The sequence below is a fragment of the Excalfactoria chinensis genome, chromosome Z (assembly GCF_039878825.1).
Source record: "Excalfactoria chinensis isolate bCotChi1 chromosome Z, bCotChi1.hap2, whole genome shotgun sequence".
Classification (NCBI taxonomy): domain Eukaryota; kingdom Metazoa; phylum Chordata; class Aves; order Galliformes; family Phasianidae; genus Excalfactoria; species Excalfactoria chinensis.
The window spans coordinates 33,714,604-33,737,767 of NC_092857.1; the positions used below are offsets into that span (position 1 = coordinate 33,714,604).

The 23,164-nt window shown below is 38.5% G+C and overlaps 1 protein-coding gene across 4 annotated transcripts in view; it reads right to left on the reverse strand.

Annotated features, from left to right (window-relative positions):
• TRPM3 (transient receptor potential cation channel subfamily M member 3) overlaps positions 1 to 23,164 on the reverse strand; it is a 123,658-nt gene that overhangs the window by 16,318 nt on the left and 84,176 nt on the right. For all 4 annotated transcript variants that reach the window (XM_072360616.1, XM_072360614.1, XM_072360617.1 and 1 more), the window contains 4 exons: positions 18,151 to 18,291; positions 13,266 to 13,394; positions 10,005 to 10,256; positions 4,030 to 4,204 (listed from right to left, as the gene is read on the reverse strand). In XM_072360616.1, the coding sequence (XP_072216717.1) occupies positions 4,030 to 4,204; positions 10,005 to 10,256; positions 13,266 to 13,394; positions 18,151 to 18,291 (697 nt within the window). The remainder of the gene's footprint in view (positions 1 to 4,029; positions 4,205 to 10,004; positions 10,257 to 13,265; positions 13,395 to 18,150; positions 18,292 to 23,164) is intronic.

Consider the following 23,164-nt stretch of genomic DNA (forward strand, 5'->3'; position numbering starts at 1 on the left):
AAAGGATGGAAACTTAAAGATTGTATAGAATTTAGTATAAAATTCTCACTTATGGTAAGAAACCTTTGAGAACTGAAATTCTAGGAGTCTATGAAATTTAAGAAATTTAAATAAAGGTCTTTCATATTAATTATATTTTTCCTCTTAAGTTCAAGAACAGTTGAAACCTATGCATAATAACGTGTCTTTCATATTCTACTAGAACTGTGGTATTCTGGTTACTCGGCATTGCTCCAATACAAGCAAGAAGGAAAGGGAAGCCCCATCTTATCTTCAAATATATGGGTTTTTTCAATGAGGTACATGGGACAAACACAAGTCAGACTGATCCTCACATTCCAGATGGCACTTGAAATGCTGTCAGCTGGAAAGAAAATACAGATGCAAGTCTGACATGAGACAACAGGCAAATCTGAAGGAGAACCCAAAACCCCAAGAGAGAAAAATCTAACCTGAATCGAGGCTGGCTAACAGCACGCTTAGTTGCTACACATTCTGAATATAAGAAAATTCTGAATACACATTCTGAATATAAGAAAATGTAGTCTACTGCTGATTTTCTCCAGGTGGCCCCCATTTCTCATGTTGACATTTCTGTCATCTATGTTTTCAACCAAGCAAACTCACTCCCTGGAATAATCTTTTCCTCTTCAGTATTTCTATCTGATTCTGTTATTCTGCATGGGCAGACAGAGTGAAAAGGTGAAAACAGAGTCCTTTGAGTGTGACGTTAATGTCCAGAAGTTTTTGGTTACTGTTGACAGCAAAATGACTAAGTGAGGGTGAGATTTTACAGCATTTGTGGGTTTTCTCCCACACAGGTGTTCACAAAATTATCTGGATCCCATGAGGCAGCATAGTGGTGTGCCTCACTAAGAAGACAGCCTAAAAGTGAGACAGCCAGACAATTCCAGAAGCCATCACCATTTCCTGATTCAGATCCCCTCTCCCACCCTGAGCTAATACAGCTGTGATGAACTTTCAGTCCAAGAGGAAACTACTTTGACAGTGGTTCTACCTTTTTTTTTTTTTTCTTTTTTTTTTTCTCTTTTTTGTTGTTGAATTTGCCTAAGTTCGACATTTATTATTATTATTTTTTAATATGACTGGTCGATAGTCAGGAATTTGTAGGAATACTGTGCCTGTGTACACCACTGATAATAAACCATACCACTGAATAGCACACTCATTGCTCCCAGAAGTGAGGACGTAATTCTGTCCTCACTTTTGAGTTGACGGTGGGATCACATGCCAACAAGACACTAATGCACACTCCAATTAACATATGCATTTTAAATATGAGATGAATACAGATGGAATGGGTAAAACGTGTAAGTGTACAAGGAATGCATTATTTTAGAGAAAAATCTAGTTAATGTTTTAACAGTGTAGAGGGTTCAGATAAAAATCAGACCAGACACACTGAATGGACAGGCTTCCAGCTGATGAAATGTACTGATACATTGCATCTGATTAACCTTAATGGTATGCTTCACAATACAGCAGAATGTGAAAGAAAACAAAGACAGAAATTGTACAGAAACATACTGTTTTTTGTTTGTTTGTTTGCTTTTTGTACATTTCTCAGAAAGACTAGGATAATCTCCAGGACCGTGGTTTAAAAGTATACGCACTTCCAAGGTTAGCATTTTTGCATAATATTTCAATATTAAGCACAACAATATAGAGAATATCACAAATGAAAAATTCTTTAGATTTGCTATAGCAGCAAGAATGATAATAATCTGCTTCAAGCTATACATTCAAGTATAGTTTAGATTCAGCATAACAATTTTTGTCTTACTTGAGAAAGTACAAATACTGTAGTACTCTAACATGAACACAGTGGCTGATTTAGCTTAGAACAACTTGGAAAACTGATAACAACAGATTTTTAAACAGTGAAAAAAAGTGCAACCATCCTAATAAAAATTTTTGTGTGCCAATCAGGTAATTTTGATTAACTAACATCACCAGCATTTGCTCGTGCTCCCAGTCTATTCCAGTGGTATAATTTTTTGAGACAACCAAGCCTCAGACAAACATGACATATTGCACAAAATTTTGCTGAAAGAGTGGCAGATTCTAATTCCCTGCGTCATCTGTCTCTCAGGAAGGAGGAACTAGGTGCTGCTTTTCATTCTGGCATCACCACTTCCACTGCAACTCCTAGTTTCCTTGACAAAGACATAAGAACAACACATCTACACTTAGAGTTGGGGTTGAAACCACTGGGAATTTTGCTTTCCCTAAGTCTCAGAAGTAATTATCTTGCATCTTTTTCCAAGGTTTGAATGTTGTGCTTCTGAATAACATACAAGACCACCCCTAAATCCTTGTGCAAGGGTATGGAGCCTGCCACCCTCTTTTTATACTTAAAAACCACACTTCATTCAAAGACACTTTAGTTTCTTAGGTTTTGGGGTTCTAAACTATAATCAGCACTTCATTAAAAAAAAAAACAAACCAAGAACTGCTTATTCAGCCAATTGCCATATTTGTTGCACTATGGTAGTTACTTAGTACAACATCAATAAATGGCCGCTTGTAGAGGGACAGACAGAATTCTGCTTGTGCATGGGAGTCACAGCTTTAAAGGATAAACTGTTATTACTGTCTTATGCCTTTGGTACAGGGCGAAGTTTTAAGCCCCCAACTATAATGTCTTTGGAATGAAATGAATTTTTACAAAGAAAAGAAAAGGAAAAGGGATAAAAATGAGGGGATTAGGTGAGAAGCTAAACTCAGGGAGAAGCCTTTTGGTTTTAGGTACTTTTATGCTTCTGTGCATGTCATGCTGCCTCTGACAACAAAGTGTTGAAGTGATCATAAAAAAGAGGCTTCATCTGCATCCACAGTAGTGATTCAGTGCTATCCATGAAAAATACACTAACATGAAACTGCTGAATTATTAGACATGTGATACGTACACCTCTGTCCATCTTGAACTGAGTAATCTGGGGTAATTCATGTTGGTACAGGCAGGTTTATTACATTAACCAGTTTGGAAAAAAATCAACACATTTTTTCCATTCAAACTTTATCAATAATGGAAAGGAGATAAATTAAGAAAACACTGCACTTTTCTAAGATGGTGCATAGGAGAAAAACAAGTACTTTAAATAGAGTTTTAATGGCTGCCATTTGCTGCTGGAAGAGATGCTTCTAAATGCTGAGATTTACACAAATTTAGGTAAGAATGATGAACATCAGTTATGTGTTGGTGTTTGTTACTGGTAGACTGACACTTTGTTCCATTCGTCATCTACTGCCTCATTTCTCATGACCACCCCTCTCCTTTGGCATAACACACCGGGCAGCACCAGGAGGTTTATCTTTGACAGAAAACTGGCATTTACTGATCACCAGCCAAATGAATCCTGAGGAGATAGCATATGAAGTATTGGCTGTTGTTCTGCTCACACTGATGTGAGCATGCTCTTGCCTTCCAGTAAATAAGTAAAGCAAAATTATTTATCTGCTCTCCCCAAAGAGTTGCATTATTCGGTTTAGCATCAGGGTGGTGGCAGTGGGTAGGTAACAGGGAAAAGAAAACATAACGAATTAGTTCTTGTGAGGTGCAGGAACTGAAGATCTAATCTTATACATTAGATTTGATGCTCAGTATGAAGTTAGGTAAAAAGCCTTTAGGTCTAAAATCAAACAAATGGATGAAAATAAATGAAGACATATTTTATGTCTCAAATATACCAAAGAACTCATCACAGATATCTGGGAGGGCATCCCCACTATCCAACAAGTGAAAAGGAAACATTTAAAATGTTATTGATTTGCAATATAATTTGGCACTACAGATTTTTCGTTAAATTGTTGCAAAGTGATGCTAGGAGTAGGTTCTATAATTGACAACCCAGTATTATCTGTAAAAATATTCTGCAACATTTCTTTGTGATGAAGGGTCCTCTATCCTGAGCCATTTATTGAGCACATACACATAATCTGGTAGGACATCATCTGATCAAAGTTGGATACCTGACTTTGGTGTATGAGAATCATAAACTTGCTTACGGTCTATCTGGTCTGCAAACACTTCCCCATAGATCATCCAATAAGGCATGTAAAAAATGTTTTTTGCCAGCTTCCATGAAGGCTCCTCATTGGGGAAGAGAATAGCTTGTCTTGCAACACCGAAGCTCATCAGAACCACCAACATGATGATGACAAAATACATCATATCTATCATCTGAATGTCAAGAGAGGGAAAGAGAAAGAGAGAGAAGGGACAAGAGTTAAATGTATTTGTCCATATTTCCATTATTCTGTGCTGAAAAAAAAAAAAAAAAAAAAAAGTTTAAACGTTAAAAATAGAATTTTCAGAAACAATTTCTTCTCACTGTTACACATAGCATTTCATTTTCGAAGAAGGAAAATTGTATTCTTGTGCCCCTGGTTTTGACCACTGTTGCTTTCACAAGCAACTTAAATTTTATGAATAGACTTGAAAACACAAACTACCATCTGGTCACACCAGTTGCCTGAACAATAATACAGCTTCACTGGCATCAATAGCCTGGTCAGAGTAAGGGTTGCAAGATGATGTATTGTTTGTAAGCGCCTACTGACAACTGTACTAAAACAAAAGGGCTGAAATGGATTATTTTATTTTCTGGTACTCATTGTCTCGGTGCAAAGGAAGGAAGCTGCATCTAACATAAGGAGTAACGGGTGGCAGAACAGCCTGTTATCGCAACATAAGGGACACCACAGTGGCAACCAGTGAGAAAGGAAAGCTGTGATACAGGCTGGATGAAAAACCTGCCTGGTGGTGGGGCCTGACAAATGCCATATTACCAGAAAAAAAAACTAAAAAATATTGCATCTAACATAGACACTCAGACCTATTCTTGTGCATTGCTGAATACATCATTAGCACATGCACAACTTTAATTAGTGCCAGCAAAAAGTGTCTGCCCATTCAATGTTCCTGGAAAAAGTGGGACATCAGTCCTAGGAGGTTGTGTGTGGAAGCTGAAGATTAGAAGAGCAGCTGTGCTGGCAGTATTAGTAAGGCCCTCCAGAGGGCTGGGCAAAGTGAGAACCCTGGTCAGCAAACAGGTACAGAACAGATAGGACCTACTGACTGTGAAAAAAATGTGAGTCCTGTAATGCCTTTGCTAAGACACCTCAAGAAGCTGTGGTTACACAGTTATAATACGTGTCAGAGCAGAGCTTTTTTTTCACAGTTGTGGAAGTAACTTTTGTCTCCAGCCATAGTTCAACCCCAAGAGCCCTAAACCTTGAGTCCTAAACTCTTCAGCCTGTGTTTTCTGGCACAGCTGCATTCTGAGTGCTTTGCAGGGCAGGCAGGTGTGCAACCCACGTGCATCTTTTGTGGTGGTGGCTTGGCAGCCCCATTCTGGGCCTGCTGCAGCATGAGAGCAGGCTGGCTCATTTCAAGAGCTGGTGGATGAGGTGGGGGATTCTTCCAGCAGATGGATCTGCTGCTGTGGGGGTTCTTTGGCTCTAAAGCACAGGGAGGGAGACAGGAGTCTGAAGTAACACTAGAAGGCCCAATAGAGAAAAGAGGGATACACAGGAGTAAACAGGAAGGGTTATTCTCATACTAAGAGAGAGACTGGAGAGAAAGAGACCTACAGGACAGGGAGAGCCTTAAGGAACCAGAAAGGAGGAACTGGGGAAGTTGAAGAGAAGCAGGTAAAAAGGAAATTGTTGAGGTACTTTAAAAAATGCAGGAATGAAAGACAGAAAGAAAAGAAAAAAAACAAACAACAAAACAAAACACACAAGTAGGGAGATGAGAGAGGAAAACAAATGCCTTAAAGAAATATGAATCATGAACGTTCCTATGTTATTCAGGGCATTAATCTTTCAAGAAAACCTGACTGAAGAGGAATTCCAGATGATTATATCTCAGACAGCAACCTGAAATGGGCAGCTGTGTAATTACACTTAGTTCTTACTGTCTTCTGCAAAGAAATATGGAGATGAAACCTGTATCCTCCCATCTTGTCTGATGTTTTCAGGTTGAAATGTATGATGTAAAAAGATTTAGTGTGCCCCCAGTGGCGCAGTGTGCCCCCAGTGGCGCAGTGGTTTAAGCTGCTGCTTGCGGCACCGGAGGGCCCGGGTTCGAATCCCCCCTGTGGCGCAGGGGTAGAAGTGCCGCTTCGCTACACAGGGGGCTCGAAACCCGGGAGTTGGACTCGATGATCTCTAAGGTCCCTTCCAACTCGCACGATACTATGATACTATGATTTAGTAAACATAACAATTATTTGTTGGAAATTTAAGAAAATTTCTTACTCGATTCCAGAGTTTTTTGAGATGGAATCACACAGGTTTGAACTCAGATCACAAGACATTAATTTTTCAGTGTTACTCTCTTTTCAAGCAGTTTATTATCTTTTCCCCTCCTTCAGTCCATCAGTGTGTTATTTCTTAAAACCTTCACTATCTCAAACTCTGGTGAGTTAGATGTGTGAGTTTCCACTGACTGTAATGGGCAGTGTGTAAAGCCCTTTGGCCTGCAGGGTGAAATTACAACTCTTGTTTTAACAAGGCAATGTTCTTCTCAGTGATTCTGAAAGAAAATTCTAGTCAACTATTTTAAAAAGTGAAAAAAATGGGATTGTTTGGTGTAGTTTTATTAACAAGTTGTCTCTAATTCTCCTTTTTAAGATTTTTTAATTTTCTTTTTTTATTTTTATTTTTTCCCAAGGAATCCAAAAACTGTAGACATTCCCGCACTGGAAGGGAACTGATATACTTCTGAGTCTCTTGGCATGACACAGTGATTGCACTTCATTCCCAAATAGAAGTGAAGTAAATATACTGTCATGCAGAGATTAGAAGAGCACAGTATAATAAGCACATACTGCAACTGAAATTAGTTGACAATAATAAACTTGTCCATTCAGCTTTCTCCTCCTCTCTCCATCTTTACTTTTAAACCTCTGAAGCCCATTCCTGCCCTTTGCATATTTGTTCATAAAGCCCAGAGGCAAAACCTATTTCAGCTGTTGTATTGGGTGCAATGGAGAGGCAGGTGAAGGGAAAGTTGCTGAATACTGGAAAGATTGAAAGAATCATCTGTTCTCTCCTGAGTCTAAAATTTGTCCAAACAAAAGCCCGGCATACAAGCTCAGTCTGTGGATTGCATTAAGTATTAAGTAAGCCTATCACAGCTATAAGTATAGTATAAGTATAGCTGTGATAGGCTTACTCTGTAGAAATATGTAGAAATTGATTGTCCTCACAGTACTGAATGGTACTTGCAAGATGATGAAAAAGAACCCAAGGAGTAGATGGGCATGTGATTTAAAAATAGGCAGCGCAGCCTGGAATGAGCAGGTGCAACTCCCAGGGAAGTCCGTGCATGTTATAAATGGATTGGCCATTGCACATGGGAATAAGCTGGCCAGAAAACAGATGTGAGGGGCAAATTTATGTAACTCAAACCAGCTGGGCATTGCATGTGTGGGCAAAGTACATGTATCAGAGTTGCTGAGTGCATGGAAAATTGGATGAGGTATGGAAATCAAATAACAGGAAGGCATAAAATGAAACAACTTCCCTCCTTTACAGATGCCCACACCTTCACAGTACTCTGGTAGCTGAATTCAAAATCCTCTGAGTGGGTACTCAAACCTACAGGGGCTAATGATTTTCCTACATTGTTTTCCAGTGAAAGTGGAGCAAAGCTTAATTCATTGTACACATGTGAGAATCACAAAGGGATGGAAAATATTTTATTTTGCTGTTTTCAACCGTTTCCCTTCTGTGCTGGCCATGGGAAAAAACAAAACAAAAAAACCCAACACTGTTTATGCTACTGGGGAAGCTGTGCTCCTATCAGCCCTCCATAACTCTATGGTTGTTATCCATGGCCAATCTATTTAATATCGAACTGGCTTTTGAATGGCCTTTGCTACCACCACATCTCTGAAACTTTTTTTCATGGCACTTGTGAAAATTACTGCACAACAGAAGTATAGATTTTTTTTTTTTTTTTTTTTTTTTTCAGGACTTTTATACATGGAGTGCTGTGTAATCCCTAGTTCCCACCATATTCTCTGATGAAGGAACATGGTGCAAATAGGGCAGGAAAGAAAGAAACAATAATGCAGTGGTTCCCTTGTGACTTTGGTCTTTTCACTTGTCCTGCTGTCCTTTTTCAGTAATATACAGCAAAAACTCTGGAGTGTTTTCTCTGCTGTGCTCTGGAGCTCTACAAAGCTTTTCCCATCAACAGTTATTTGTTGGCTTCATTGAAGGAAGGTGGGAAACTTCAAAATCATGTCCATGGCAAACAAGCACTGGGCTAGTGACTAACATAATACTTAAAAGAAATTGTAGCCCATGCATCCATATATCCCTTTTCCTAATAAATATAATAAAAATATATAATAATAAAAATAATAAATATCCATAAATATGGCGCCTGAACCTTTATTTTATAGATTATGTTAAAACAAACTCAATGTAGGACCTATTTGAACTTGCTGATTATTTTCCACGTATCAACAAGACAACAGTAATATTTATACTTAAAACATTTAATATTCAATTTGCTTGTTTTTTTTTTTTTTTTTTTTACTGAATACTGACCTCAAGGATTATTCCATCCTGCTTTTTAAAAATAAATCTTCAACCTTAGAATGCATGAGGCAGCAATGATTAACACAACAAAAGCTGCCTAACTGTACATAAGACACGAATGTGTACGAGGGGTAATCTGAAGTAATGCCTCCCATTTATTATGTTGGCTTACAGCATCCGTAGAGATGGATGCTGGTGATATGGCAGTAGAGGCTGAACTTTCCTGCCAATATTCCATGTTGTTGCTGTGGGGCAGATGGCAGCAGAGGGGCAGTGTGACAAAATGGTGTCTGACACAGAAGTGTAGATGAAGCAAAGGTGTCACTGAATTCTTCCATGCAGAAAAAAATAGCACTCATTGGCATACACTGACACTTGCCATACATTTATGGAGACCAAACAGTGGCATTTGGCACACTGAGGCAGCGGATGGCTTCAGCAGTGGCAGCAGTGGCAGTGACAGTGTGGTCTTTAAAAGTGTGGCATGCAGGTTTTGTTCACCACTGGCAAAAATGCATAGCTAATGGTGATGACTATCTTGCAAAATAGCGTGTTGTAGCTGAGAATCTGGACTAACAAATAGTGCTATTGTGCTCTTTGTATCTGTTGTAGTTTCTATGGGAATAAAAAGGAGACATTACTATATTATACCCATAACTATACATGCATGTTCTCAAATATCAGGGGCCTGTACATGTGCTTCTGTATGGGCTCAGACATCTTCTTTAACTCTGAGAAGCAAAGCGGTTTTAATGCAACATTTCTGCTGAAATATATATATGTAAAGTCTAAATGTATACATCCAGCATTAAATATTGCTTGATTTCCTTTATATGAGCTTACTATTATGTAAATTATTAATACTCCTGCCACACACTATAGATGTGATATGCCCAGGGGACAGAAGCTGCAGTTAGGCACATGGATTTCTCACCTCTCAGAGGTTCACCTGAACAGGCAGAATGCAAGGACGTGGATATGGAACAAAATATAGAAAGGTCAGTCTTAATCATAGCTATTACGATTCTAAACATACCACACCTACAACAACACAATTTCTTTGAGAATCTCAAAGTCCAGAATTTTTTTTTCTCTTTTAACATTAACCATATTAGGGGTTTGCAACAAATCTGCAATTAGTTAAGAGGTAGTACCCTTTGTATTTACTGCAAATGAAGCACAAAGCTGTAGAAGGGCTTTGGTATTCAAGAGGGAAAGAAAGAAAAGCATTACATCATCAAACAGAACAAGAAGAGTTTTGGGAAGTTTGCACAGTTTGAACTGAGAAAGGCCTGAATTTTAGTTTACGTGGAAATACAGAAATAATCTGTAAAACAAAAAAAGCAATTTCACTGCCAAATCCAAACACACTGAATCAAGAACATTCTTGCAAAAAACAAAAGTCATAGACCAAATTTTCTTACCATTTTTCCAATCATCATAACATATGGTCCCAAATACTTGTTTACTCCGAAGATGTCTAGCAACCGTATGTACCAGTAAATGATGTTCACACAGTATATCACCCGGCCATCGCTCCGAAGTGGCAGATCTTGCAAACGGAGGACCATCCCAACAGAGAACAGGAGGATAGCTATGAGATCTGTAACATTCCAGTACTCCTGCAGCCAAACTTTAACTTTTTGTAACAGTTTTCCAGGCTCCGACATCAATATCTGAAGGACAAAGTACATAGAGAGGAGCCAGCTGAGTTGTCTTAATTTAAGCCTGAACTAAAGCTAAAGTAAACAGATAAGTGCTACAAAAGCCAAAATCAAATCTGATAGCCTCCTAACACACAAATACCTCATATATTCTCTGATTTCTTTTGTGAAAGCTTGAAGTTCAAGTATAGCATAACCCTGCAACTATATACACAGTATGTATTTTTTGTTAATAAAAGGAAGGAAACTTCAGTTCCTCTGAAATCCCCACAAAAGAAGAAATATAGGTATGACTTTCTGTTTTTCTTATTGAACTTAGTTACTCTTGGAATAGGGGGAAAACAAAGGTATTTAATTGATAAATTCACTGTTAAAACCTTTAGATTTAAAGAAAAATATTATAAGATGCCCATCAAACTATGAAGAAATAATTTATGACCATAAAGATCTTGATTTTGCATTAAATCCAGTAAAAGACTATCTCCTTTTTGGATCAGTTTTTGGAAGTTCATTTCCACAGATGAGAATACAATTCATAAAAACAATTAATCTTACCTCATGAATTTATCATCATTCTATTTGCAAGATCATTTGGGAGAGCTGATTGTTCCCCTGAATTGCTGTTGAAACTATTCCTAAAATTATTTCTATGAATAATTCCTAGCTTTCAGTTAGTTAACAAGCTGTTTGTTTTCATTTTCTATATTTAGCCCGAGAACGTTTGAGCAGACTCAAACAGTTCCTTGAAGAGAGGAATGCCATTCTTACAATTTTCTTACAGTTCATTTTCAGAATGAATTTCAGGCTCATTTTTCCATGAACATCTGCTTAGAAATCCATTACCACAAAAGTTTTTGATAAACTTTTGTGGAAAGGGGAATCTGGGTTGAATGATGAGATATAAATGGCACACATGATTCCTGCCGGCAGCCTGCTGCCTGTGGAGCCAGGGGTGCCTTGATTCCATCAGTGCTGCGGAGCCATCATGTGGCTGCCACCTCCCTCTTCCTTTTTCTTTCTGTCAGTGAAGGACACATACAATTAATGTGTTTTCCTCCGCTTCTTTTGTTTATAAAGTAGAATTTGCCACGTGGTGTTTGAAACCTACCTTTGAAATCTAAGTGGCTGTTGCAGGAGCATTTTTCCTCTAGTCCTCAAAAACATTTGCTGCAGACTGGGCACACGTAGATGGCAACAAATTCAGCCCAAGGGTACAAATGTGCTGTTTCAGTTGAGGTCAGCAGGACTCACACCCACTCACATCAGGGCTGAATTTGGCCTCTAGTGCCATTGTGGAATAAATGCACATTTGGCCAAGTGGAAGTGGCACAGCTGTAGCTGCGGGTTGGAAATACAATGAGGGGCAGGGGATAACAGAGCACTGTCACTCTGCTGGCAGATCGAGTGCCACATTTAAATGTTCCCTCTGCTCTACATGCTTGCTAAGCATCTTTAGGGAGATGCATTCTATTTCTTGACATAATTAGCAAGAAATTTCAGAATTAAAAGGAGGAAAACCTATTAGAAGTATACTGCAACATTCAGCATGGATATAATTTTTCCCCCAGTTACAGCTATTTTTATTACAGGCCTTTGCATGAGATACTTAGGCAGACAGAACAACTGTGAATTTTAAATGAACTCTGGGGTGGGGATTCAGATGCAGACTTTCTGTTTGGCATACTCCCATGTCTCTGTGTCCATTCCATAATACTGCATCTTCCTTCCCTCTCCCCAGAACATACTTCAGCTCCTGGCCAACTTGTCAAGGATAATGGCCAAGCTTAAAGATATATCAGAAGGTTTGTGAATGCTATTTAACACTCATCATGCAGAAATCTGAATAGAGAAATTCAATGGAAGAAAGGTTTTTATACAGAGAAGAAAGACACTCTTGCTTTTTAAATGGAATAAGGTTGTGCGAGTTACTGAAAAGTAGCTGAAGGACAATATGATTGCTGGTCACAGCAAACACAGGTTCGCAAGGGGAAGGTTCTGATTAACTGTTTTAATTTCCTTTTATGACAAGGTCACCCATCTAGTTGACCAAGGGAAGCCAGTTGATGTAATCTTTTTGGATTTCAGTGAAGCTACTGTTTCTCACAATATTCTTATGGATAAAATAACCAGCATACTGACAGAGAAAAATGTAATGCTGTGAGTGAGCAACTGGCTGATGGGTCAGGCCCAAGGAGGGGGTATAGTAAATGGGGTTACATAGACCTGACAGACGGTCACTAGGAGGGCTTCCCAGTGCTCCATTTTAGGGACTGTTCTCTTTAATGCCTTCAAAAATGGCTTAGATCTAGGACTAGAACATGTTTTGAGCAAGTTTGCTGATGGAACTAAATTGGGAGGAGCTCTTGACTCCATCAGGGGTAAAGAGGCCTTGCAAAGACATCTAGATGGATTAGAGAGCTGGGCAATCACCAACCACATGAAGTTTATCAAGAGCAAGTACCAGATTCTGCACCCAGGAAGGGGCAACCCCAGCTACATACAGACTGGTAGATGAGACACTGGGGAGCAGCCTTGCTGAAGTAGATTCAGGGGTCTAGGTTGACAGCAAGTTCAGTATGAACCAGCAGTGTGCACAGGCAGCCAAGTACGCCAACTGTATCCTGGGCTGCATCAAGCATGTCACTGCCAGCCATCTGAGGGAAGGGACTGTCCCACTCTACAACACACTAGTGTGTCCCCATCTGGAGTACTGTGTGCAGTTTTGGCACCATGGTAAAAAAAAAAAAAAAAAAGGACATAAAACTATTAAAGAGTGTCCAAAGGAGTGCTACAAAGATGGTGAAGGGTCGAAAGAGTACGTATGAGGAGTGGCTGAGGTCCCTTGGTTTGTTCAGCCCAGAGCAGGGCAGGTTAAGGGGAGGCCTCGTGGTGGCTTTCACCTCCTCACAGAGAGCAGAGGGGTAGTGCTGAGCTCCTCTCTCTGGTGACAGTGATGTGATTACAGGGAAAGGCATGGAGATGCTTCAGAGGAGCTGTCTTATCTGGTTGGGGTGACTTTACCTCTCTCATCTTCTCTATTCCCAGAGTGAAAATGTATGAGATGACAATCCATTCCTGTGTGGATGGCCAGCGATCCATCTTCACTAACACTATATAATTGAACAGCATTAAGTAGCCTATATACGCCAGCTGTAAGAAACAAAATGAAATGAATATCAAGAGTCATTACATTCATACAACCAAGCCAGTTCCTCTTACATGATTTGATATTCTTAATTCCAGTGTAACCAGAACTTTAAATAGACAAAAGAGGAATCAGAGAGTCTGTCCAAAAAAGGTTTGTCCAAAAAAGCTCGCATTAACACATACAATGCGGAATTTGCAAAATACATGCACAAATATCCTCTTCTCTGGATACATCTGTCTCTCCAAAAAAACCCACTGTATTAATGCAATCTCCTCAGCTTGTCCCATAGCAACAGTTGTGTCACATACCACAGTGCAAAATACCAAACAATAACTTACTAAGTTACATATGTGAGTACTTCTCCCTCCCTCATTTACTTTCTAACGCTCATTTCTCCTCTAGCAGACCTCCTCTATGCTTCTTCTCCGTGTTTGTTTAACTTGGACTCACTCTGACATCTTACATCCTTTCTGCACAATCCTTGCCTGGCACTCAGAAAGTTTCAGATATTGATAGACATGTCACCAAACACCGCATTGCTGCCTTAGTTTCCACTATGATTCCTCCCCAAACACTGCTACCCCTAAACACACTGATGCACCAAGTAGCCATGCATAGTCAAGCAATTACTTGCCTTATATTTTCTGCAAGATTTAGAGAACACCTGTTCCCTTCCCCCCCCTCACCACCCCCTCTAATACATCTACCTCTTCTGGCCTAATTTTTTATCCAATAGAAAGCACAAATTAAGACTCTGGTTTCTTTATCCATTCTGAATATAGTCAGATAGTTGTTCAAAGACAGATAAGATGAGCAAACTGAATCATCAAAATCATGGAACTCACAGAAGCCCAGGTGTCACACTGGAATGCGGGCTATAGCAATTCTGAGTTTCTGTAGCTGGGCTGGCCTGAATTCAACTTCCTACCTGCTTTGCCTTTCAAACAGCACCCCTACAAGAGCATGTATCTAAAGCCAAATTTAAATCAGAGAAAAGATGACTCAGTTCTATACAATAACATTTTAATTGTTGTTGCAGAAAATGTATTGCATACATCTGTATCTCAGTACAGCTCTTCTTTCTCAATTGCATGTTACTCACAACTATTAAGCGTTCAGTATCAGACTTCAGATGAAACAGCCATAGAAAGGCTTGGGACTTTTAGGGTAGGTCCTTTGGTTTGTAACTGATGATAGATTGCAGCTCTGGATAGTCTGGAACTATCTTGGTATTCCCTTACCACTCCTGAAGGAAACTGAGAGCAGTATTGACTTAGGTCAGTATCTAGGCCATCAGCTTAGTCAGCAGGAACTCTGTTTTGGTGGGCAGAACTGTACATGCCTCACTAGCTGAAACAACACCTACCATACTGAAAAAAAAAAAAAAAAAAAAAAAAAAAAGAAAAAGAAAAAAAAAGAAAAAAAGACAGTGTCACACAACATACCTCTTAGAATAAGTTTATTAGATCTGATTGATAACCACTTCACAGCAATCTTATTAATTCGGTCTGACTCAGCAGCCCTTGCTGAGCATTTGTTAAAAGAATCTGAACACTAAGGTGACAGAAACAATAGGAAACTCTGTGTAAGCAGAGGCTTTTAATTTTTATTGGGTTTCGTTTGAGTTTTTGTTGTGACTGATTTTTTTGTCAATTCATATTTACTGAAAATTATTGAAATTTTTTGCTTGATAAAACAATTATATCTTAATTTAAGAATGAAGTGATGCTAGAACCACACCATTTTCACCCCAAGAAATCAGCCCTTCTGACAAAGGTGACACCTTCCCTGTCCCTCTCCAAATCTGTAAATTCAACTTCCAATCCCACACTGTTGCCAAACCTCATTACAGATACCAACAATGGTACTCAAGATTTTTTGAAAGTGCTAATCTATACAAATAGCTGAACCCTTTTAATCTTGCTTTTACACAGAGCTTGGGGTTGCCATCTTTACCCTGTAGGAAACTAAGCAGGAGAATACCTGCAAAGAAGTTTCTAGGATGAATTCCTCCCTACCTTCATGTGTACACGGTCGTATTGTGTATGCTTGAGTACCCATTACAATAAAGGACAAATCTGGAAATTGCATCAGCAAGAGAGTTCTTCAAGAGTGAGACTGCCCTCCAGTTTTCTCACTGATTGCAATAATTACATGATCAAAAAGTGAAGTGGTCCTAAGATGAAAAACTTGGGGCAGAGCTGTTCTCGTGCTTTGAAGACAACTCTTACTAGGGGTTCATTGCCTTTTTTAACTGCTCAAGGAAGTAGAAACGTGGCCCCTAAGGTCATGTTAGCATCTCAATCTGAAGATTACATATAAATGGAGAAAGTCTTCCTCTTCTGGAGTAGTCTGTGGGATGAAATCTGTGAATCAAGCCTTACAATGCAACAGTTACAAAAGATAATAGAGTTGTTTACCCCTGAAACCACTGCATGACAGAGAGGAAGACAAAAAGCTGTTTATAAATTTTCTTAGTACTTACAAAATATTTCTTACTCAAAACCCCCCACAGTTAAATCACTCTTGTGTATTTTAAGAGTGAAGGTGGATATCGATACACATAGAATAATAGCAGATAGGTAGATGTAGAATAATCAAACAATTTTAAATGACATGCAATAAAAGCATAGTCACACCTTGCATTTTGGGCTGTGAGATGCAAGACTTTTAGGACTGCTTCTGAAATCTAGAATTAACATTTCTGTCTATGTGCTTGCAAAATGGGAGATAGGCTGTGCAATTCTAACACCCATCTGAGTTATTTTCCTTTTGCTTTTCAGTATACACAAGCGGTCAAGAACTACAACTAGAATGCACCTTAATTTGCTCTTGAAACACAGGACAGCCAAGATCCACCTTCAATAAGTGACCTTGAATGAGATCAGCCTCAGGACATAAAACTGTAGAAACAGGTCTAAATGGAAACACAATATTGATCTCTTTTTCCCATTTCAGAATTGAAATAAAAGAGAAAGCCAGGATGCTTCTTTCTGTTTACAGTGAAAAGACTTTTCTGGTTATGCATAATACATATTGCAATTGATAATGAGACTAAGCTGCTGATGAGCAGTTTCTAGATTCATTGTGTGGATTAACCTTTAATGGCTGCAGTTCAGCATCTAGTAACTCCAGTTGCCAAACTAGAACTATTTGCTAGAATAAGCAGACTACCACAGTTTGATCTCTGTAGATGTAAGTTGTTCCTGCTGTCTGTAGACATATTGTTTGGATTTCAGTAATGCAATTTTTCTTTTAAGTCATCTTCAGAAGGAACGGGAGAAATGCATTCTTTGTGATTTGCTGTGCATTCAGCAGAATGACTGAAAATTTAACTAGGAAGAGCCACGAGAAATCAACTAGCCAATTCCATACTGCCAACACAGGATTTATTGCCGTGTGCCATATTGGACATATGTTTTGGTAAGATAGACTTAGAAATTACTAACAATGGAAAATCTACTGTTTCCTTACACAATTTATAACAATATGTCTCAGAACAGTTAAAAGCTGTTTCCTAACATCTTACCAACAAGTGGCTGTTGGTAACAACAACTGCAACAACTGCAACAACTGCAGTCCTATTCAGCAAGAATTTGGAGAACATTCTATTCTATTCCTCTTTTCAGCAACTCACATGTATCTGAAGGCAGAACTTCTGCAGATATTTTGTTCCTAAAGAAAATAACCCCACTTCCTTAAGTCTTTTCCCTTAACTTGTATTTTACAAATCTCTGGATAATGTTTTTATTTTCTTTTCTTTTGTGTGGCCTTCAAACCGTCCATATCTGTCACATGATGCACAAAGTGAAATGGCTTACGATACTTTAATGAAGTAGGTTGAAAAGATTAATTTCTGTGTTTGTTTATCTTTCTGATGATCTCATCCTTCTATAATATAGAATATATAAAGTGCTGTTTGCAAAACCTTATAATCAAAGTTTCGAGTGAAAATATCAGACAGCACCTGATGCAGGAGAGACCCTAACAGAATCCTTTCCAATCCTTGACTCCAGCTGGATAGCAAGTAATTCATATATATTCCTGAGGACCAATCACAGAAAAGCTTTGTATCATGTATTAACTTCAGTATGGCAATTATAAATTTACCTATAAGATTACCTAGAAAAGTTTTTGACAGTTTCTTACCATAGTCAAAATATATTACCTTAGTTGTTTATTTTCTGTATCATCTGCATTGTCTGCTTCTTTATAACACAGGGAAATTAGACTGGTTAGACATAATTTAATATATCCTAACTGCTATTCATACCTTTGTTATCTTGCGGCTATCACAGCAACATTTTATTTATAGAGAGACATTTGCAGACTAGTAAAATAACAAAGCAAAAATGTTCCAAAGAAAGATATGCTCTACCAGTTTCTTATTTTCATTTATCATTATCTTATTTGATACCCTGATTAAAATCAGCCTCCTGTTGTGCTTACTATTGGGAATTCTCCTATTGGGAATTCCTTGGAAGCTACTTGTACTTGAAGAATAATCCAGAATGTTTAGTCATTAAGTTCCTGAATGAAGTGTCCTGAATTTAAAACTCCTACGTTAGCAAGTGCTAGATGATCACAAAGATTAAGCACTTTATGGATAAATCCTCCAATGCAGACAGATGAAGACTTTCAAAGAAATACACAGTGTGATCTCAGTACAATGTCAGTACTTGTCCATTCAGCCCAATCATAGAATGATAGAATCACAGAAACACCAAGGAATAGCAATATGACAAAAAGATATCTTACTGTGTAGAACCAAAATTTAACGATGGGAGCATTGTAGAACTCATAAATCTTTCTTCCAACAGGAATCAGTCTGTGCCTGCTCTGTACTTCCTCTTCTTCTTTCTTTCTTGAGGACTCTCCATTCCCTCGTCCCAGCATTGCCTACAATAAAAGACATCTTTATGTTTATTTATTTCTGAAGGACAAATTAAGCTATTTCAAAATGAAAAATTAAAAAGGAAACTACTCAAAACCTATCTGATTTCTTATCTTCAGCCAAAACCAGATGGCCATCACTATGTGCAAAATGTTTTGGTCTCAGATTATCTCTTAAGGAGGCAAGCTGCTGTTTAGTTCCTTCTAAAGTGCAGCAGTAACACTTTGGCAGTAACCATCAGCAGCAGTGTGAATTCCTTGACTGCTGAACAATAAACAAGATGTGGAGAACATTTCTCCTTTTGTCTGTATAGACTGAAAGATTTTTTTACCTGACAACATGTACAACAAACATGTATGTTTGTATGTACAACAAACAAATGCACACTGAAAACAGATAAGTTTTGTTTTTAAACAAAAAAAAAAAACAACAAAAAAACAAAAAACAAAAACAAAAAAAAAAAAGGTCATAAGGCTGATACTGAAAGAGAACAGGAGGGAAGATGAGTTAGCATTTGCTGGACAGGAAACAGTGAAGCTAAGGACTGTTTTTATGTTGATCATAGGATCCATTGCAGGCCATGATCAATGAATGATGATCACTGCAGGCCAAAGACAATGAACTTCACGTGGATGTGAAGCACTGACCAGTGGAGTTCAGTGCTTTAGACCAAAAAATCCTTCTACATCACCACAGCTTCTGTGCGCTGGTTGGCTTAACTTCACTATAACCACTGAACTTGCTGAAGATCTACAGGGAGTTATGGACACTGTGTTCACTCTTAACGTCTTGTCCAGCTTCAGAGAGAAGTGGAAGGAATGAATACACTATACGCATGCTGAAGTTAATGCTAAAAAAAGGTATCACTTTGTGTTTAGAGTACAGATTGATCTATTAAATGTTCTTAAAAGCAAATCTTTTGTGAATAGTACAGCATAGCAGATTTTAGGTCACTGTGCCCTGAACAAGTTCTTACTACTTAGTTTGTGTCAGTAGCCATAGATTGCAGCACTTCTGCTCATGAAAGCAACTGCTTGAATTGAGAGGCAACCATTCTAAGTATGCAGGGATGGCACCATGATGCTTTTACTGAAATGCTTTTCTAATGCTTTTCTACAAGTAGATCAAAGCATTTTTTGTACATTTATGTTAAATGAAGTAAACGTTCAACATCCCTAAAGGTACAATTGTTCTCATCACAACTTAAAAATGTGGAAAATTAAGTCACCGAAAAAGCAATGAGATGCCAGACAGATTGTTTTTCAATGAAAGGGTCCTTCTTTTATCTTACTCTGTGTTCTCAGATTCAACAGGATATTCAGCGCATTCTTATGTAACTAATCAACTTCAGTTGAGCTGTTTGATCTGGTTCTAGTGCCCTGTGATTCTCAATTCTCACATTTTTAAAAGTAAGAAATGTAAGAATCATGATCTTTCTCTCTCTCTCTCTCTCTCTTTTTCTTTTCTTTCCCCCCTAACCTCTTTCTTTCTCTCTCTCTTTTATTGTTTTTCTTTTCCCCTCTCTGTCTCATGTGGAGCAATTCATACAGGTCTTTGGTCCCACAAAAGAACATGTTGTAATGGTAAACTGATTAACTATCTTTTCTTTCATCGTAGGTATTTGTAACATTATTGAGACCATCTATGATCCTAGACACCTGCTTGTTAGTATTTCTATTTCATTCAAATATGCAGTTAGTTTTCCTCACTGTTATTATTTTTTACATGGTCTCTTATATACTTGAATGTGACCATCCACAGATGTTGCCCTTCAAGCTTCTAAAAAAACAGAGCAAAGATTCCTGACACGTATATAATACTAAAACTAACCAGTTCTGATTAATTTAATTTACCTTTTTATACCTGCAGATTCCTAAGCTTATTCCCATTAATGTAAATAAAAACAGAAGCACATTCAAAAATTAATGAAACATCCTGATGATTCTCATGGAGCACTTTAAAACGCTTTAAAGTCTACTGAGATTTTCATAAGAAAGGAGAAAGATGTATCTATTAAGGAGAGAAGGAAAGTACTCATTAGATGAGCAGACAGTCTGCAAGAACATGAGATGTACCGTGTATAACTATAGTAACAGAGGCGATACCACCTTCACAGAAGCCCAGGTATCATTATCTGAAATCTACAAAACCAAACTGATTCCTCACTATATAACAAGGATTAGATTTTTTTTTTTTTTTTTTTTTTTTTTTTTTTTTTTTTTTTTTTTTTTTCCCCTGGGGGGGAAAAAAAAAGAACGAAAGAAAAAAAAAAGTGCAATAGAATCCAAATGTTTTGCAAATATTCTGTCCCTAAGAAAGCAATTTCCTTGCTTCTCTCTACCTCCTGACACTGTTTTAGAGAAAACTGCCATCTGGTGCTTCAGATATTTCTGCAGCTTTTCCCAAGGCTTTGTCTCTGCTGTCCTCTGGTGCCCAAGAATTTTGCAGGAGAATGAAAATAAATGCTGGCAGCTTAAACAAATGAGCAGCGCTGTGCCTTAGCAAAGGGGATTGTTTTACAGTTCAAAACCTTCACAACTGTGTATATTTACTAATTCTGAGGGTCCCTCAGTTCTCACAGAAATGAGCTGTATGTGATTTTAGGATAATGCTCCTTCAGTACATGGATTTATGCACATAGATGCTGATTTCTTGTTTGTTACTGCTTTCTTGTTAATAAATGATGCTCTAATTTTACCTCATTATATTTCTGAATTAACAGTGTACTGTACAGTACTAACCTCTCCCCTCCTCCATACTACAGATGGGGAATTGCTCTGAGATGGCCGGGGATTAGATTTGACCTAATGTCTTCAACTGTTAATTATATCACGGTATTAACAATTTGAAAATCCTCCCCAATTAGAGAGACACAGAAATAATTTAAGTCACTGTATTAACAGAATGGCTGCAGTGCCAAATGTGAACAAATGTGTTTCCACTTGGAGGAGGAAGCAAGAGGGTGGGAATAACTGAAGACACTGCTCTGCGTGGGCGGCATCTCCTTCTCTAATACACAATTTTGTTCATGATTCAGTATGAGTCATGCAAGGTAAGCCTGACAGCAGTGTAACAGTAAATTACTGTACAACTGCATCACTGTAGCCTGAGGGGGTTGATGCCTGCGTACTTTTTTACATGGAGATTTTCTAATTAGGATTCTGGTCGGTTTGTTGTTGTTGTTTCCTCCCCTCCTTCTCCCTTTTGTTTCATTTCATTTAGGATCTCATTGTCAGAGAATCAGGGCAGTTTTGTGTTCTGCATTTTTTGCATTAAGCTATGCTAACAATCAAGTGATAATTTAATCTTCTTTTATAATTAAATAATGGAAGTTTTAGTCCTGCTGTTATGACCGTGAGCTCTTCACAGTCTATCCTCAGTGAAATGCACATGCTGCAAGTAGACTTAACACGTACTCACAAAGAACTGGTGTGGAAATGGTACACAGCTGGGTGGATATACAATCTGGCTTTTCCTGCACAACCTCTTGTACCCTGCGGTGCGCAGGGAAATGCTGCCTCCATGTTAACTGCTCCAGAGCAATCCTTCTCTGCATTGAACTACTGGCAGAAAAAAAGTGTTTAGTGCCTTTGAATTACAGGTTTTTCACTTGCTCAGTGGTACATTAAGGTGAACAGGGAGAGGAGATAAAGCACCAGGAGCTCAGTCCTCCTGACTGCTGACCACAGCAAAAGATGGAGAGTGCTGGAGCAGTTGCATGGCAGAGGCACATGAAGATTCTGAGCTTCGTGAGGAGGAAATTCCTTGTTATAGAAAGGGCCAGTGCTGGCCCTTCTACTGCATGAGCCCCAGCACCTCACACTGCCGTTTTTCATATGGGCTGCAGTGGTGCCTCACTTCTTGCATGTGAGATGCTGCAAGCACCACTGTACCCTGATGGGTGGGTGAGCGGGAGGTAGGTATGACTGCACTGGTGTTCAGCCATTCCTAGCGTAAGAACCATAGTTTTATATAAGCATACATACTATGGGTAAGATACATGTATGCCCAGAGGACAACATAACCAGCTTTCTTGCTGATAGTCCTGACTCAAGACTGCAAGTACCCATGGAAATCCATACCTTCTATTCACTGCGGAAAATTAGAACAAAGCAGCAAATGAAATATCTTCTAAGGGACTTTGATAAATTATTCTGCATTGTGAAGTAATACTGTTTACTGGGAAAATACTGTAAGAGAGCAATTAGGCACCAAATAAGGATTATGATGCTTCTAGTTACTGCTTCCAGAAACAGTGTTATTTTGGGATGAGGCCAGACCACTGGCATTTCTGAACAGTCAGAAATCTAGCAGCTAAACATAAACTGTCCCTGCCCTTCATATTTTTGTGCCCTTCTGCTCTTGTAGGTCTTAATATTTGGGATTAATAACCGGTAGCTCCATCCATAAATTGAGGTAAATTGCTTGGTGCCGAGGGAGTGGTGATGAGAGCAATATTTGAGATTGGTTTTGTGAGTAGCTGCTATAAGAAAAGCCTGTTGCCTAGCACCTAGGTGTTAAAGAAATGTGTGCCCAGCACTCTCAAATATCTTCTATGAAGCTAAAAGCAGGTGTGAGTAACAAGCAGTTTATAGTGAATAAGCTATTCATCTTTACGTAGTATAGCCAAATATTCACCTACATATCAGATTCTTTGAGAGGAACATCATAAAATAAACACATGGTCTGCACCCATGTGGGGACTTACTTCATTGTTGCTGTTGTGATTGCACTATCCTGTGCAAATGAAGTGTTAAAACAGTGGAAAAATTGCCTTAGCTTGTGTGTACCTCATCTACACTGCACAAATACAGTCCAAATGGAGCAAACAAATAAAACTTTTGTAATCCTTTTAAAAATCTAAGTATTAGTCCTAAA